The 19,011-nt window shown below is 33.3% G+C and overlaps 1 protein-coding gene and 1 non-coding gene across 2 annotated transcripts; both read left to right on the forward strand.

The window, feature by feature from the left end:
* Positions 1-267: 267 nt before the first annotated feature.
* On the forward strand, positions 268-374 carry LOC121217352 (small nucleolar RNA R71). The gene has a single exon (XR_005913442.1). It is a non-coding gene; the product is annotated as a small nucleolar RNA R71 (small nucleolar RNA).
* Positions 375-5,762: 5,388 nt separating this feature from the next.
* On the forward strand, positions 5,763-7,444 carry LOC107951934 (uncharacterized). The gene is made up of 3 exons (XM_016887120.2): positions 5,763-5,901; positions 6,297-6,619; positions 7,036-7,444. Exons 2-3 carry the CDS (start codon positions 6,306-6,308, stop codon positions 7,220-7,222), a joined length of 501 nt encoding a protein of 166 aa, XP_016742609.2. The 5' UTR covers positions 5,763-5,901; positions 6,297-6,305; the 3' UTR covers positions 7,223-7,444.
* Positions 7,445-19,011: the final 11,567 nt, after the last annotated feature.

A 19,011-nucleotide genomic window follows, 5' to 3' on the forward strand; every position in this document is an offset into this window, starting at 1 on the left:
ACTAAGAAAACCATCAATTTTCTGATTCAAGAGTTCTACTACTTAGAGAGCATGGTAACCGAATCGATGTTATAAACACCGGCTATTTTTGTTGGCTTTGTCCTCATGACTTACCACTAATAGTTATTCAGTGACATCTTCTCTATAAATTCATAGGCATCTTCAGGTGTTTTATTATTGATGGTTCCGCCAGCAGTTACGTCAACCATTTGTCGAGTCGAAGGATTCAGGCCATTATGAAAAGTTTGAACCTGTAGCCAGAGTGGTAAACCATGGTGAGGGCATCTTCGCAAAAGGTCATTATACCTCTCTCATGCATCGTAGAGTGTTTCTAAATCCATCTGCACAAAAGAAGAGATATCATTACGTAATTTAGTTGTTTTAGCCGACGAAAAATATTTTAATAAAAACTTTTCGGTCATTTGTTCCCAAGTAGTGATTGACCCTCGTGGTAACGAGTTCAACCATTGTTTAGCCTTATTCCTTAACGAAAAGGGAAACAATCGAAGCCGGATGGCGTCATCAGAAACACCATTAATTTTAAAGGTATCGCAAAATTCTAGGAAATTTGCCAAGTGAGCACTGGGATCTTCATCCTGCAAACCATCAAACTGAACAAACTGTTGTATCATTTGAATTGTGCAATAGCAGGTCTAACTATACTTGACCCAGTTCTTGTTAAATTAGGTTTAGCATAATCATACATAGTGTATGGAGTAGGATTCTGATTTACTGGATCAGTAACAATCGCAAAAGGCAGCGAATTTTCTTGGTTTTCAACTATCTCCTTAGTTGTGGTTGAAGTATTGCCCTCTGTGTATCTTAAGCTTTGCCTTATTTCTCTTTGGTTTCTGCGAACTGTGCAATCAATTTCACTGTCAAAAAGTAATGGTCCTGACGGGTTTCTTCTAGTCATAAACTATAAGAACCTGCCAGAAAAAAGGAAAAAGAAGAATTAGTAAGAAAAATTAGAATAAAATTTAAATTACAGTAAAAGTAAATGGCTAAAGTAATAAAAACCGAGTTTTCCTAATATCTTAGTTCCTCGGCAACGGCGCCAAAAACTTGATACGTGATATTCGTGATAGGTTTTAAATATTTATAATGAATCGTTCTTGAAACTAACTATTATCACGATGAAGGCAAGTGTACCTATCGAACAGTAGTATAGCTTTAGCAAGACCAGATTATCGAACCTAAAGGAACTAAAATTACTAGTATCAACTTTCTTTTTATTATCTAGCCTAAAAAATAAAAGGGTTTTGTTTATCTAACTAATTAATTAAACTAAGAAATCACAGAAAAGAAATTTAGGGAAAATACTTTTTTGGAAAACTCGATTGATTAAGACAATACCTAAGGAAAAATCCACCTAGACTTCACTTGTTATTTGACTCTAAATCGAACGATTTATTCATTCAACTTGTTCCGTAAAGATCCTTAAGTTATATTATTATCTCTCTCGAGACTAACAACGTCTAACCCTAGATTGAATAATTGAAATCTCTTTCTAATTAACGCCCTAGGGTTGCATTAACTCGATCTATGGATCCCCTTATTAGGTTTCACCCTAATCCAGCAAAATCTTGCCGCCCTATCTCTAGGCGCGCAATCAACTTCGCTTAATTATGACAAATTTACTCTTAGACAGGGTCTATTCCTCCTCTGAATAAGAGCTTAACTTGAATCAATATCTTGGAATAACAAAACAAGAATTAAGAACAAATAATTAAGAACAAGTCAAATATTTATCATACAATTCAGAAAATAATAACAAGATCCGTCTTAGGTTTCATTCCCCTTAGGTATTTAGGGGTTTTAGTTCATAATAATGAAAGAACACATCTCAAAAGAATAAAAATAACAAAACATACGAAAACCCAAAACTCCTAGGGGAATTTGAATGGAGATCTTCAGTCTTGATGGTGAATCCGGCTTCTGAAATGGATCGATTGGCTTTCCTTGAGCAATTCCTTACTTCCTCCTGTGCGTCCCCTATCCAAGTGCCTCTTCATGAGTTTAAATAGGCTTTGGAATGCCTAAGAGTCCTCAAAATTGGCCTTTTCCGAATTGGACTAAACATAGGCTCGGCAGGGACATGCCCATGTGACACGCCCATATGCGATTGCTTAAGGCTGTGGTCAAGGCTGTTAAATGGGCACGGGCGTGTGATCTACCCATGTAAATCGTACTTTGACCTTGCCAAAGGGACACGACCATGTGACACGCCCATGTGAGGAAGTCTAAGCCATGTTGTTTTCCTATGTGGGTCTATTTTCTCCGTTTTCAGCCCATTTCTCACTCTTTTTATTCTCCTATGCTCACCTAAGTATAAAACATGAAATTAAAGGATTAGGAGCATCAAATTCACCAATTCTAAGGAGAAACCATCCATAAATACGTTAAGCATGGGGTAAAAATATGTATAAATTACGGTTTATTAGTAAACGCACAAATTCCTAAGACAATTTAAAAAACAAGGAAAATATAAACAGGTTTTAATTGCAAGTCAGCGCAAAAGGGGAGGGATCAAACGCGCAATAACCCCTTTTAAAACAAAAATGCGCGGACCTTCCCTTGCGGGTTGGGTCAACGCGCGGGTCTAGCCCCCACTAAACGACACCGTTTCACTTTTATGATTTAAACCAGTTTTTGTTTCAAAAACATTTTCACCTTTATTTAAAAAAAACCCTAAACTCTCTCTTCTCCTTAATTTCCCCTTGCTTCCAGCCGAAAAAAGGCTAATACCAAGCTTCAACTGCCTGCTTGTAATAGTGAAGCAAGGCCCTCCAACGGTGCGAGCACGATGAGCTGTAAGCCTCTTCTCCTCTCTCCGATCTTTCGCATGTGTCGTGAATTCCAATGAAAAGGGAGAAAAAAATGAAAAAGAGGAAAACAAAATAAAATTACAATAAGTAATCACCTTCGAAATACTCTTTTGGTTGCTCTCTATTGATTTTGTGTACTTTGTACTTTAACCCGTATTCTATTTCTCTGAAAAAAAGGGAAAAAATCCTCTCTTTACAATCAAAATTTGAAGGCTTTATAGCCAAAATACAAGTAGTTTCTGGCTATTCTTTTGCCCAAGCTGCAGGTCGTGAAGACGTGGAGCACGGACGTGGGGCGCGCGACGCGCGAGCTGGGGCGAATGTGCGTAAGGGCTGCAGCATGGGGGTTGTGGCGTGGGTGACCTAGGGTTTCCTAGGTTGGCCGTTTAGATTTAGGTTTTGGGCCATAGGTATTGGGCCTGTTTAATGTAATTGGGTTAGTTTCATTTTTTTGGGTTTATTATTTCTAGTGATTTGAGCCGGATAATTTTGGCCCATTACACTTACCAATCTTGCACACGTGCAACAACCTATTGCTAGACGAAAAGAAGAAGTAGGGAACAAAAGGAAAAGAAAAGGGAAAAGAGGGAAATCCAAGAGAGAAATTCGGCAGAATAGCAGAGAATCACTTTAGAAATTTTGGGGAAAAAGACCGAAATTTTGAAAAAAGAAAAAATGATGGAGATAAATCCCATAACTTCTTCATATCCCTCAAATCTCTCCACTAAACCCACTACCTAGAATCCCCATGCAATCGAAACACTCTCCCAAAGCCAAGCAAAAAGTTTAACAATACGCTCACACAAAGTTTAGAACATAGGACCTTTAGCACAATAACACTCCACTTAACCACTAGACTAGCAAACCCATTCTAATATAATTTTACAATTAATTAAACTTAAGCCTACTGAGTAAGGTTAAGGCTTTATTCAGAAAAATACCAAAATTTGCCCAAGCTAAGATTTACACTTGGGACCTCTCATACACACCTAGAATACTTAACCACTAAAGCAGATGCACACTTGTGAGTCATAAATTCACAGGAACAAAAATATAACTTTTGGGGCATTGCAATAGATAAATCTAGAAAAATGGTTTAAGTGCCAAGTATAAGTTGTAAATATCATATACCAAATATATAATCGTAACACTAATTAAGTGATGATTGATATAAATTAATAAGTGTATTTTAATATGGATCTAAAGTCTAATTAAGTTATAATATTATTAATAAAATAAAATGACTATAATGATTTTATATTGATAAATTGTTATAGAAAATAAACGTAAAACCTAACGTTCAATTATTTCCATAACAATTTATAGTTAATTATATTAATAGACTTTACCTTTAATTCTTAACACTAAAAATATAGGTTTAACGTTTATTTTCCAACACAAATTATTTATAAAATAATTATTTATTTTTATTTTAAGATCATATCCGCTAATTTTATTGATTAAAAAAAAAGAAAAAAAGAAGAGAAACATACAAAATACTAATTTTTAATTTAGCAAATTTTATTTAATTTTAATATCTCAAATAGAACTTTGTAAGTTATTTGTGAAGCCAAGATTTGTATTTGATTGAATTGATTTGATTAGTATTTGTTAATAAAATTAATTAATTTTAAATTTAATTATAAAATATAGAATTTAATATAAGATATATTTATTTTCTCATATAAATTGAGGAAAACAATAAACTTGTACATTATAGGTACATTTAAATTACTAATATATTAATTTTTTTATAATGTTAATCTCATGATTCAATTTCTATGAATTATAAAAAAAATTTATTTTAACACAATTTAATTATTATCATATTTAAAATGAAATCATATTTAATTATAAAAAATTATCTTTTTATTATTTTTAATTTATTTAGTTATATTAAATGATTTTACAGATTTAACTGTTTTTTTAATTAATAGTATATATTTTTAATAGAATTTTTCAAAGATATGGCCAGGTCAATTAGATTTCACATGATATACTATTACATTAATTAACATTACTTATTATCACGTAATAATTTTTTATATGCTAATAAATTGTTTTTAATTTCAACTTAGTAATTTAATCAATAAAAAATATTATTTTTAGTTTAAAACTTTCTCCAAACGAAGAACAAGATCGGGAAAAGAAGGAAAGAAGAAGAAGAAATCTTTGATGAAATTTTATATTTTCGTTTTATTATTAGATTTGATGTTTGAGAGGAGTGGATGTTTTAGGAAGGGGGTATCGGATTATGTAGTTTTCATTAGCGAGGGATAGGGAAAGAGATAGTGATGGAGAAGGATAGCATAGGGACAATGGAGGAGAGAGAGAGAATCAGAATAAGGGGAGGGATGGTGGGGAAGTGAGAGAGGGATGAGAGAGCGGCGACAGGGGAGGAAGACAAGAGGGGAGGGGGAGAGAAGGATAAAAAATCGAAGTTTCTGTAACGAAAAATAATTAGTGGTGATTAATTTATTATTTTTTTTAAATTTTAGTAACTGGAAGTTAAGTGATTGTTTTAATATTGAGATTAAAATTGAGTGAGTGTTGGTATACTTTATTATTAAATTTATTATAAAATAATAAAAAATTTATTTTTAATTGAATAGTTATTTGTAACTATAGTTATTTTTAATGGCACCTGAATTAGTTCAAATGACCTCCTTATTGCCATTAATTTATATTTGAACATAGTTTTCCCAAGAAATTGTTTGCAATATTTAGTTTTTTATATGTTTTTTTTATTTGAAAAAATTCTGGTTTGTGTACAGATAAAATTCACTGGTTTGCTTAACAAGCTATTTTCCTTCACTCACAGGTTTTTAGAAGTTTACAAACAAATGCGATTATTTTTGTAGTTTAGTAAATATTATATTAGGTGCAAAAAGACTTAATTACCGTTTGAATGCTTCAAAAACGAGTCCAAATTAAACAACTAAACCTCCCCTATTTTCGTGGCTTCATATCAGTGAAGTCACTCCATCAAATTTCAGCCACTCGACACTTTTTATATATATAAACTAGGGGGCGAGGGGACAAAGAAGAAGAAGAAATTCTTTTTACAGAGAAGGTAATTTTGCTTACGTCGTGTTTATCATTCGAAATTCTCCACAAATGCTTACTTGGTGGTTCATGCATTACATGTTGTTTGGCATCTTAGAAAAAAAAAAAAAGCAAAGTGTAGGGAAGACATAAGAAAAGATAAAAAGTAAAAAAAGGAAAGCCTTCTTTGAAGAAAGTGCTAAAAAGTCATTATAGGGATTAGTTTATTGAATTTTTAATGGTCACTCTTTCATCATCATTTTTTTTTAGGTTTCGTTTCGATTGACTGGTGTTTTTGTTTTATATGTTTTGTTCATCTCTTGTTTTATTTTTACTCTTAGAGTTACAGGTACTTTTCAGGTATATTGATGAATTACTGTAATATAATAATATTCGATGATACAATTACGATTTTTTTTTAAGGTAATTTCCATGGCGTCAAGGTTTCAACAGTTTCAAACAAAGACTATTCAAGTGTCACGGTTGGTGACCAAGAATGGAGGTCCTTATTACAAGGAGATGAAGGAACGGGCTATTCAAGTTTCACAGTTGGTGACCAAGAATGGAGGTCCTTATTGCAGGGAGATGATGGAACGGGCTATTCAAGTTTCACAGTTGGTGACCAAGAATGGAGGTTCTTATTACAGGGAGCTGATGAAACGGAACAAAACATACATCAAGGAACCATCCAGCGTAGAAACATGCCAATTGTTGGCAAAACAATTATTTTATACTCGACTTGCCAGGTAGTTTCTTCCAAAGCCTTTCACTTTCACTCTACTGCTGAATATTTCATGCATGTTTAGTACTTTATCCCTTCATCTTTTGGTCGTTTAAGATGTACAGGGACAATCAATGGAACTTTTTGACAACTTGGGTATTCCTTGAATGATGCAAGTTCATGAAACCAATGATCCATTAGTGTTAAAAACTGCTACTCATATTGGCTGTTTCTTTAAGTTATATAACATGATATAATCTGATTCTTAGCACCCGATTAGTTTTCTATAATTACTTATTGACAAATGCACTAGCTACCCAAATTCGAGTGTGTTTTTTAAGTTATGTATATGTGTGGAAGATGATAGTTTGGTACAATCATACTTGTGTATAGATGTCCATGAGTCCATGACGTTGGTACAAATTGTTGATGTAACTGCAGTATTCCAAGAAGATACGAGGCGTTCTGGAAAGAGCTTGATTCCCTTAAAGAGCTTCTGAAAACAAAGGAAGCTTGGAACATTGAAAATGCAAGCATGGCTGCTCTGATTGGAGTTGAGTGCTATGCCTGGTTCTTTGGTGGAGAGATCATTGGAAGAGGCTTCACAATTACAGGTTACCATGTTTAATATTCAACTTTATTTTTCTGAGAATTTGAATCAAGCTGATGATCTTTTTTGTCAGCTGGACATTATTATTTATTAGCACAATAAGACTCTTTAAACTAGTTTTAACTTTGTTAAATAAGATTTTATATTTTTGTTGTACTTGTTGGCAAATATGTTGGCAAATATACTATTGTAAAACAAATTTGTTAGCACTGATTAGAAAATAAACCAATATTAAATAAATAAATTTTTATTGTATTGTAGAATAATTATTGCCTTAGAAATGAATTCGTCTTGATTGGTGTAATTGTATAGTGGACGTCGTCCCCCAAGGTTAACACAATTCTTCGATATTTGTACACCCAAATAAGGAAGGTAGAACTCAATTTGGTATTGCTCTTCTAAAATAATCTGAAAATAGAATTAATCGAAAAAACCACATTAGGATCAATTACCAGGAAAGTATGGAGGAGTCACAGACGGTTCTATTTAAAATCCAAACTCCTAAACAAAATTTCCTCTAATGCAATTTAAGAAAAATTCTAAAGTTTTAGAAATAATGGAAGAGAGGAGAGAGAGAGCAGAAGAAGCTTTGTTTTCCCAATGTATGTCAAATGAAGCAAAAAAACCTCCATTTATAGGATTTTATGTAATTTAGCAAGGGTAAAATGATAATATTTCATGCCACAGTCATAAAAGTATTTAATATTTTAGTAATTGTAAAAAAAAAACGTTTGTAACTATTGGAAATAATGGTTTGTAACTGCTAAAATAAATTTGCATTACTAACATCTCTCTATCAATGGAAAGTAATTGGAAATTTTGTAAACATAAGAAAAGATATGAGAAGAGCAACAATTAGCCGCTTAAACACTAGTATCTTATGGAACGAATCTTGAACTTGTTAAGATAAGGATTAACTCATAACACACAACTAATCTCAGATCCAATTGATGTTATTGTAATAGATCAACAAGTTTTAGCCAATACACATTAGGATGTTGGTAGGTGCTCTAGAAAGGCTGGTCAATGTCTTTCATAGAAAGTGTTCTTTACACTTATATAGGTGATTTTAACTAGCCTATCTCAATATAGACCATCCAACTCAGGACTATAAAATCATTAAAAGCATTTATTAAGCTCATCCTCTCAAATTTAAATTTGGTGAATTCATCAAGTCTGTCTCACTAGGACCACCCAAACTCTAGGATATAAACTCATTAAGAGTAAATAAACTTAACCTCACATGTTAATGAATTCATCAAGTCCGTCTCAATAGGACCACCCAAACTCTGGGTTATGAATTCATTAAGAGTAAGAACTCAACCTTATACATGTACATCATTCACCATAAGGATAGGTAAAATATACACTATGATTCTTTACATGATTTCATTTGACAACATTGAACTTAGAGAACTAAGTTGGGTATCCACCATGAATTCCTCAACCACTGGGCTTAAGACTCATCCCTCTTGACTTATAAAGAACCATTTTTCTACTTAATTATTTGGTTAGCGGATCAGTTAGGTTCCTTTCAGACCTTATGTACTCCGACACAAGTACTCCATTCTTTATTAAGTGTTTCATGGATTCATATCTTATTCGAATATGTCTTTTATTACCATTGTAAGCTTGACTCTTAGCAACGCAAATTATAGCTTATGAGTCACATAATAGAGATAAAGGAGGTACAGGATTTCCCCATAAAGGAATCTCTGTAAGTAGGTTCCTAAGCCACTCAGCATTTTGCCCGGCTAAGTCAGAGAGCTATAAACTCTAACTCCATTGTGAAGCAAGCAATACAAGTTTGTTTAGCAGACTTTCACAAAATGGTTGCTCCACCCAAAGTAAAGACATACCCAGTTGTAGAGCTTACCTCATCATTATCAGTTACCCAATTTGCATCACAATGGCCCTCAAGGATTGCAAGGTATTCGATAAAATTTAACTCCCAAGTTATTGTACCTTTAAGGTACTTAATGTAATGCCTCTAACCCGTATCCGCTGCCGAAACAGGGTTACGTAGTATTACCGAAGTTTACAGAATATTTAAAAATAATTCATGTCATTTACTATTTATTTCCTGAGATTATTCATGTCGTCCCTTAAATGGACCCTCGAGGCCCAATATGAGTATTAGAATCGAGTCGGGACTAAATCGGGAACTCATAGAATTTTTTGCAAAATTTATAAAATTTTCCTAGATGTAGGGCACACACGCCAGTGTGGTCCAGGGACACGCCCGTGTGACCCTAAGACACGTCCGTGCTGCAGGCCATGTTAGATCCCGTATAACTCTCTGACTTATACCACACGGCCAGCCACACGCCCATGTGAGTAGGCCGTGTGATCAATTTAATTTTCAAAAATTAGGTGCAGGGTTCACACGGCCAAGACACACGCCCGTGTGCTCAATTCTGAGTATTTTTTTCTCAATTTTAAGAAGCAGAAGACACATGGCCTAACCACATGCCCATGTTTCAGGCTTTGTGTCAGACACAGTCAAGAAACACACCCGTGTGGACAAAATAAAGCCGTTTTCTTAGCTTTATTTCTCACTCAAATTTGCCAATAACCTACACCAAAACTTACAAGTATATACCAGCCAATTCAAACATTAAATCCAAGCCAATTTTAACATCTAATATGATATTTTATCATATACAATCATAATTATAATATTACTGTAACACCCCTCACCTGTATTCAAAGCCGGAATAGGGTTACGGAGCATTACCAAACATATTATACAATTTCACATACATTATCAAGTTCTAAATAATCATCATTCAACAACATACATATCGTCCCTAGTATAAGCCTACAAGGCCTAAAACGTGTATTCAGGACTAAATCGACAACTCAGGAAATTTTTACGAAACTTAGAAAATTTTCCAAAATACAGGGGATACACGCCCATGTGGTCCAGCCGTGTGGACATTCGAAATGGAAGCACATGGCCGTGTCTAGGCCCGTGTCTGACCCCGTCTAACTCTCTGACTTAGGTCACACTGCCAACACACATGCCTGTGTGGCTAGCCCGTGTGCCCTAAGAATGGCCACACACGTCCGTGTGCCATGCCGTGTGCTAGGCCATGCCAAACCTATAGGGTATACTTGTAACACCCCTTACCCGTATCTTACGCCGGGACAGGGTTTGAGGCATTATCGGACTTAAACATAAACAAACATATAAAACCAAGTCACAAAATTTCGTTCAAATTAAATTCATTCATACATATGCATATTGTCCCTTATATGGGCCTACAAGGCCCAAAACATACATCCAGAGTGGTTCGGGACTAAACCGAGAACTTTAGAAAACTTTAGGAAAACTTAGAAAAATTTTCATTAAATAGGGTCACTCGCCCGTGTGGGTAGGCCGTGTGGTCACATGCCCGTGTGGCTTGGGACACGCCCATGTCCTTAGCCCATGTAACTCTTTGTTTATGACATCATTAATGCTATTAGGGTCACATGGCCAAGTCACACACCCGTGTGCTTAGGCCGTGTGGCGAATTAAATTCCAAAAATTAAGTGCAGACTTCACATGGCCTGGGAACAAACCTATGTCCTACGGCCGTGTCCTTAACACGGCTGAGACACACGGCTGTGTCTCTGCCCGTGTGTTTACTACTGAGCATTCTGTTTTGCATTTAAGAGGGTGTAGAGGATACACAGCCGGATCACATGCCCATGGGGCAAACCGTATGTCACACATGGTCTAGACACACACCCGTGTATTTACCCGTGTAGACAACTTTGTGACTATTTCCAAGCATTTTGTCACCCTCAACAACATATGCATGCTTATATATCTCAATGACATTCTACATGGCATAAATGAGCACTTACACGTTCGTAAACATGACTCATGCATGTCAACTTCTTAACAATTTATACTTACGTAAGACTTTATATTTTATTTAAGCCAAGCTTACCAAGTTCACATACAATATAAAACACCAATTTACTTCCATTTTACACATTCATGTCTTAGTTGTTATTATGCCATTTACTCACAATTTTATCATCAAGCATTCATGATCATATCCACATTTCATCCATGCCAAATGAATTTAACCATAACATGAGTGACCATAGCACATGCATGCATGTATGAATAGGATTACATCCCCATAATTAATATAGGTCATATCTCATGGCCAAATACAAAATGAATCATCAAATCATTATAAGCCAACACATTTGGCTACACAAATATGACATATAACAAAAAGAACAAGTCCCTATACATGCCATACTCAAAATACTTAAATTCACTATACCCAAAAGATTAGTTTGATAGTGTGAATCGAGCTCCGACTTCCTTCGATCCCCGAGCTAACTTGGCAACACTATAAGGAAATGAAAAAGGAAAAGGAGTAAGCATAAAGCTTAGTAAGCTTACATGTAAATAATTAACAACAACATTAACCATGCAATATTATTTGCATAACAATAATATATTTATCACAATGTCATCAAGTATCATAGATACATTTTAAGTCATGCCATTTATATAATGTACAATAAAACTCATGATCAAAGTTCATTCATTCGCTTCTTCCAAGGTTTCATCGATTCTTAATCTCAATATTTATGAGCTTGGTGTACGTACTTGTACCCTTTCAACATGATCATACATTGTCATCTCATTGACATAGTCGTTGAATTACCCGTTGAACCACTTGGAATACGAAAGGATACTCGGGAACTCTCATACACATGGTAGGATGCGAATGCCATATCCTAAATATGGTCTTACATGGGATCACATATCGATGCCAATGCCATGTCCCAAACATTGTCTTACATGGGATCGTAGGTCGATGCCAATGCTATGTCCCGGACATGGTCTTACATGGGATCACACATCGATGCCGATAGCTAGCTATGGTCTTACACGATATTACATATCGATGCCAAAGTCATGTCCCAGACATGGTCTTACATGGGATCGTACATAACCCTAATGTCATGACATTTGTATCCTAACTATTCCTAAGGTTCAACCGGGATTTTGAGGTATTGAACTCATCGAATTGTCGTTGAGTCATCGTTAATTAAATCAATAAAGATAATTATACAATTCATGCAATATTAAAGCATTAAATACATAATAATGTAACGTTGCATTATTTACACACAAACTTACCTCGGTACCCAAAAAATGGTTACTATTTAATTTAGTCCACAACCTTATTATTTTCTCGATTTAGGTCCGGACTCTGTTTTTCTTGATCTATGATAGAAAATTTCGCTTATTTAATTATCACATTGTTCAAAATAGTCCATAAATCACACTTTGGAAAAACTATAATTTTTCCCCTAAACTTTCACATAATTACAAATTAACCCCTAGGCTCGTAAGATGAAATGTGTTCATTTTCTTTGTTACCTAAGCCTAGCCGAACTTACAACATGCGTATAGCAGCCCACATTTCTCATTAAAACATACATCTTGCCACTCATTTTGCATCTTTTACAAATAGGTCCTTTTCATGCATTTCCATCAAAAATCACTTAGTAAAAGATGTTAAACACACATCAACTTTCATATTCCTCCATTAAATATCAAAATACATGCATGCCACACATGGGTCAAATTTCAAACATGAACCCTACTTCAAAGTATGGCTAGAAATAGGTAATCGGGTTACGAGGGTTTCAAAAATATAAAAAAAAGCCTTAAAAATGAGGCTAAGATGCACTTACTATTGAGCTTGAAAGTTGAAGAAACCCTAGCTATGGAACCCTTGAGATTTTTGGCCAAGGTGGGAGAAGATGGACACAATTTTGACTTATTTTTCCCTTTTTATTCTTTTATTAACCAAATGACAAAAATGCCCTTAAGGCCTTTCTTTCAAATTTTTCCTATTCATGTCCATTTTTGTCTATAAAAATAGAAATTAGGCAAATTACTATTTAAGGACCTCTAATTAATAATCCATGGAAATTTCATGCCTAAAGCTTTTAGAACTCACATTTTGCAATCTTTTCAATTTAGTCCTAAATATCAAATTGGACACTTTATCAATAGAATTTCTTCATGAAACTTTCACACAAGCATGCAATCATATCATAGACCTCATGAGAATCATAAAATAATTATTTCTACTTCAGATTTTGGTCTCGAAACCACTGTTCTGACTAGGCCTTAATTCGGGATGTTACAATACTGACTTATGCCACATGGACAAGTCATAAGCCCGTGTGTTGAACCGTGTGGGGCATATTGACTTGATTTCAATTTCAACACCAAGAGACACACGGCCATGTAACCTAACCGTGTGTCACACATGATTGAGACACACGCCCGTGTCTCTACCCGTGTGGACAAAAATAGGCTATTTACCAATCTATTTTGCGACCCAATTTACAGATACCTACATTAAACCAAATGGCACAATTCATGGCATAAAAATAGGCATTTTATTAACCTCAATCAAGCATATTTCATACTATTTCCAACACCAACTAATCCAAGATATACAATCTCACATTGTGCCATCCAATTTCATGCCAAATTTCACTTAATCAAATCATCAATATGGTCATTTTTTAAACATGCATTATTTTACCTAATTTCACAAACATAACAAACTCAAATCTCAACCATTTACTATCCATATTACCTACTATCAACAAGCATCATATAACCATCATCCAACACATCACACAAGGAATATGCACATATATACATATATACATGATCAACTATACCAACCAAATTAAGCTAACTATCACGGCTATATACAAAACCAAAAACATTTAGCATTTACAGGACATTTCAAATGACCAAAGTCATTACCAACCCATATATCAAAATGACCAAACTCCTATACATGTCATATACTCAATATACTTAAGTTCAAAAATACCAAGGTGATAGTAGGACAGTGTGATGAAATCTCTGACGATCCCCGAATCTAAGCTAGCTTTGGTTTCACTATAAAACACGGAAAATTAAACAAAGTAAGCTATAAAGCTTAGTAAGTTCGTATAACATTTAAATTAACTCAACATATATGCTCAAATTAAGTAATTAAAACATAACATAACATAGCTTATAATGAATCACCCACCTACCCCATTTGTAATCACAAGTTAGATGTAACTTTCATAATTTTTCCTTATTTCAATGTATTGCTCGGTTCATGTACATACCTGTACCATCATGTATCGAACTCATACTTATGCATATCTTTGACATACTCGTTGAACCATTCGGAATACTATCGGATACTCGGAAGCTATCTCAATCTCGTATCACATATAATGATCATACTAGAGCTATCAACGGGTTTGCTCACACAAGCTGACGGTCATGACGAAGCTACACGGTGCTACTCACACAAGCTTATGAGAATCTGCAACATATGCTGGATAACTCAGCCATAACAATAATAACCCCTAATGACATGTCATTCGTATCCTAATCTATTTCTAAGTTTCAACTGGATTTCCAATGTCGAATCTTCGTCGAATAAGTCTGAAATGTCGTATTCACAATTTATGCAATATTAAAGCATTTAAAACACAAATATAACAATACTTATTTGCATACGAACTTACCTCAGATGCAAAAATAACGAAACGAGTCGATTAATCCAAAACTTTATTCTTTCCTCAATCTAAGTCTGTATTTCACCTTTCTTAATCTAAATGTAATCAATATTAACTTATTTAATAATCTCTTTATTCAATTTAGTCCAATTTATACATTAAGGCAATTTTACACGTTTGCTCCTAACATTTCAACAATTTTACAATTTAGTCCTTATTTCATAAATCACAAATTCATGCAATTCAACCACAACTCATGCTAGTGAATTTCAATTAAGTCCCTAACAGCCATTGTTTTTCATTTATTTCAAAATTTAACCACCAAATTTCAACATTTCACAAATTTATCCCTAATTGGACATTTTACTAAAAATCATTTTACAAATGTTGTTTATTAAACAACAACCATGCATTTTCTACCATTAAACATCAAAATACATTAGCATTCATCAATAGAAAAACCTGAAACCTTTAATAGTTTTGCAAAATAGTCCCTGGGCTAGCTAGACTAAGCTACAACGATCTAAAAAACATAAAAATCATTAAAAACGGGACAAAATTCACTCACCTATTGAGCTAGAAAGCTTGGCTGAATGTAAAGCCCTAACAATGGCTTCTTCTCCCTTAAATTTTTGGTGAAAGAGATGACTAAAAGATGATAAAATTTTGTTGTTTTTATTTAATTTACCTTAATTACCAAATTACAAAATAAACCTTATTATATAATCATTTAAAACACCCATTTTAAGTCCATAAATGTCCATTATCATTAGCAATGGGCTAATTAATACATAAGGACCTCCACTATTTAATTTCATAGTCATTTAATACTTCTAGCTATTAGAACATCACTTTTGCACTTTATGCGATTTAGTCCTTTTATCAAATTAAGCATTCAAATGATAAAATTTCTTAACGAAAATTTCCCACAAACATACTATCATACTGTAAGCATTAAAGTAATAATAAAATAATTATTTTGACTTCAGATTTGTGATCTCAAAATCACTGTTCCGATTTGACTAAAAAGGGGCTGTTAAACTTACCCTTGTTTAACATATATATTAAACATAACTTGAACAACCATATTTAGTATAATTAACACATAGGTTTTTGTCACATTATATACTTATAAATATGCCAAAACATAACATTACTAGCCATTCCAATGGCTAGTTTACAAACCACACATATATGCCAACAATGGTCAAGTTACCTATACATGCCATTATACCAAAATGAGGTTACTATTTATACCAAAACAAGCTAGTAGATAGTGTGATGATGCTCCAACTGATCTCCAACCTTAACGAGCTTCCAAGCACTATAAAACAGAGAAAATAAAACCTAGTAAGCATTATATGCTTAGTAAGTTTGTCTAACAGGAATTGAAACTTACCAACCACATTTAACAACACTAAGCATACAAATTACATGCTTTCATCATTTTGAAAAATTTACCTAAACACATATACTCAATCAAGCAAGTTAGTCATATAATATATGTAAATGTTAATTAAACATAATTGAGCTCATCACATAATTCTCCATCAAATAACTCAAAAACCTTCAGGGCATGTTTATATTTATCTCATAATTTTCTCATGTCAATAGTGTTATCTGTTGAATTATTGAAATATCCATGGATACTTAAATAGTACACTCAAGGTGTAAATATCTATAAATCGTCAATTCTTATACATGGAGCATACTCTTGAGCTACATGTCAGAATGTGCAAACGAGTCATGTAATCATGTAACAGGACACTTATCTGAGCTAGTCAGGAAACTCATAAAAGTTTTTACTCAGGAAGCTCATAGAGCTTATCGATATCTCCGAAGAGATAATATCAGGGAGCTTCGAATAATGTAACAGAAAGTTCAAGCGAGCTTAACAGGACGCTCATGAAGATCTACGTTTGTGTCTGCACTATATGTAGGATCACAACCGAGCGTATTCCGGGACACTCACAAAGAGCTGCGGTAATGTGCAACAAATGCAAAATCACTACCAATCAAGATGCTCACAGGAACTATATATATCAGTATGCTCGAGAGGCTATATAAGGATTACTCGTCCGAGCTAAATCCCGTCTGCAATATATACAGAATCATATTTCATGTACGAGAAATTACATGTATCTATCAATTTTCATTATTCTAACAAAATTCAACATTTTTAATAACCTTTTCTATCATGTGATCATTCATATATTTATAACATTTACATAGTTATATAAACATTTACTTCATTCAAATTAAATATAACATTTAATTCAAACATGTTAATATACATAAATAAGTTACAGAACTTACCTCGATAATAATTCGTATAAGAAAATCTACTAATCTGAAACTTTCTCTTTTCCTCGATCTAGCTTTGAATTTGAGTTATCTGGATCTATATAAATGAATTTAATCATCAATTTCACACATTACATATTCTATTGAACTCAATTTACATCCTAGACAAAATTACCATTTCGCCCCTAAACTTTTCATAAATTCCAATTTCGTCCCTAGGCTCGGAAAATGAAATTCATGCAATTTACTCCTTATTCCAAGCCTAACCAAAATTTCAATATAAAATTTACAGCACATGTATTCTATAAAATCTAGAATTTTTCTTCAATTTTCACAACTTTACAATTTAGTCCCTAAAACACAATTTTATCAAAATTCACTTTGTAAAAGTTGTTTATCTATCAACAACCTTTCATTTTCTACCATAAATTTCAAATTTTCAACATATTAATCCATGAAAAAAATTCTATACTTTGATAACTTTTCAAATTAATCCCCTAAATAGATAGATTAGGTTATCCCGATCTCAAAAATATAAAAATTACTAAAAACGGGACAAAAATACTTACCCAATTAAGCTTGATTAGTTTCTTCTCTCTCCCCTAGGGTTTCCATGTATTTTGGGGATGAATATGATAATAATATGATGATATTTCTTATTTATTAATTTATCATCTTTTAATTATTTTAGTTTCCAATTTAGTCCTTAACCTTTTTTAATTTTTCCATGGATGAATCATCAAAAATATCTATTAACTTTTATTTAATGGTCTATTACCTTAAAATGACCTCAAATTTTGAATTCCATAGCTATTTGATCCTTCTAGCTATTAGAATCCAACTTTTGCATTTTATGCAATTTGGTCCTTTCCATAATTAAGTACCTAATTGATAAAATTTTCTTATTAGAATTTTCATATGGCATTTCTAACATAATGTAAACCATAAAAAAATATAAAAGTAAATTTTCTTTCCAACTCAAATTTGTAGTCCCGAAACCACTACTTTGATTTCACTGAAAGTGAGCTGTTACACTTAAGCAATCGCTTTCTAACATTCCAATACTCATGGCTAGGATTATAAGTATATCTACTTAGTCTACTGACTGCATAAGCAATGTTAGGTCGGGTGTAGTTCATCAAGAACATAAGACTTCCAATAATTTTAGCATATTCTAATTGAAAAATACTATTTCATTTATTTTTTAACAGTTGTATGCTAGTATCATAAGGAGTTCTCACAGGGATTATATCAAATCTATTTAATTTTTTGAGCACTTTCTCTATATAGTGAGATTGGTTTAAAGTAAATCCCTTGTCTATCTTCACATCTATCTAATGTACCAATAAATTGTGAATGGAAGCTAAGGCAAACAAAACACGAATGGTTGAGATCTTAGTCAAAGGAGAGTACGTATCAAAATAATCTATTCCAAATATATGAGTAAACCCTTTAACCACTAGACTTGCCTTATAATTTTGTATTAATCCATCTGTTCTAAACTACTTTTTAAAGACTCATTTATTACTAATTGGTCTAAAACTTCTAGGAAAGTCTACTAATTCCTAAGTGTGATTAGACAAAATAGGTTCAAGCTCATTATTAATAGCATCTCTCCAAAAACTAACATTAATAGCATCTCTCCAAAAACTAACATCTATTCAATTTATGGCCTCATCATAGGTTTTTGGATCCTCACCTATCAAAAATGCATAAGCAATAGAATCACTTATTAAGTTTAAAACATTAACCTCAGTTACAAAGAAAGTAAGGAAATCAGGTCTGAAACTAGTGGTAGTCCTTTGTCTTTTACTTTTCCTAGGTTCCACATCATCATTAAGAATATTTCTATTATGTGTATTAGAAGAAGAAACATGCTCATCTAATTTTGTATCAAGATTTATGCCAAATTTCTTTAAAGGAAAAATATTTTC

The sequence above is a fragment of the Gossypium hirsutum genome, chromosome A02, assembly GCF_007990345.1.
Source record: "Gossypium hirsutum isolate 1008001.06 chromosome A02, Gossypium_hirsutum_v2.1, whole genome shotgun sequence".
NCBI classification, from domain to species: domain Eukaryota; kingdom Viridiplantae; phylum Streptophyta; class Magnoliopsida; order Malvales; family Malvaceae; genus Gossypium; species Gossypium hirsutum.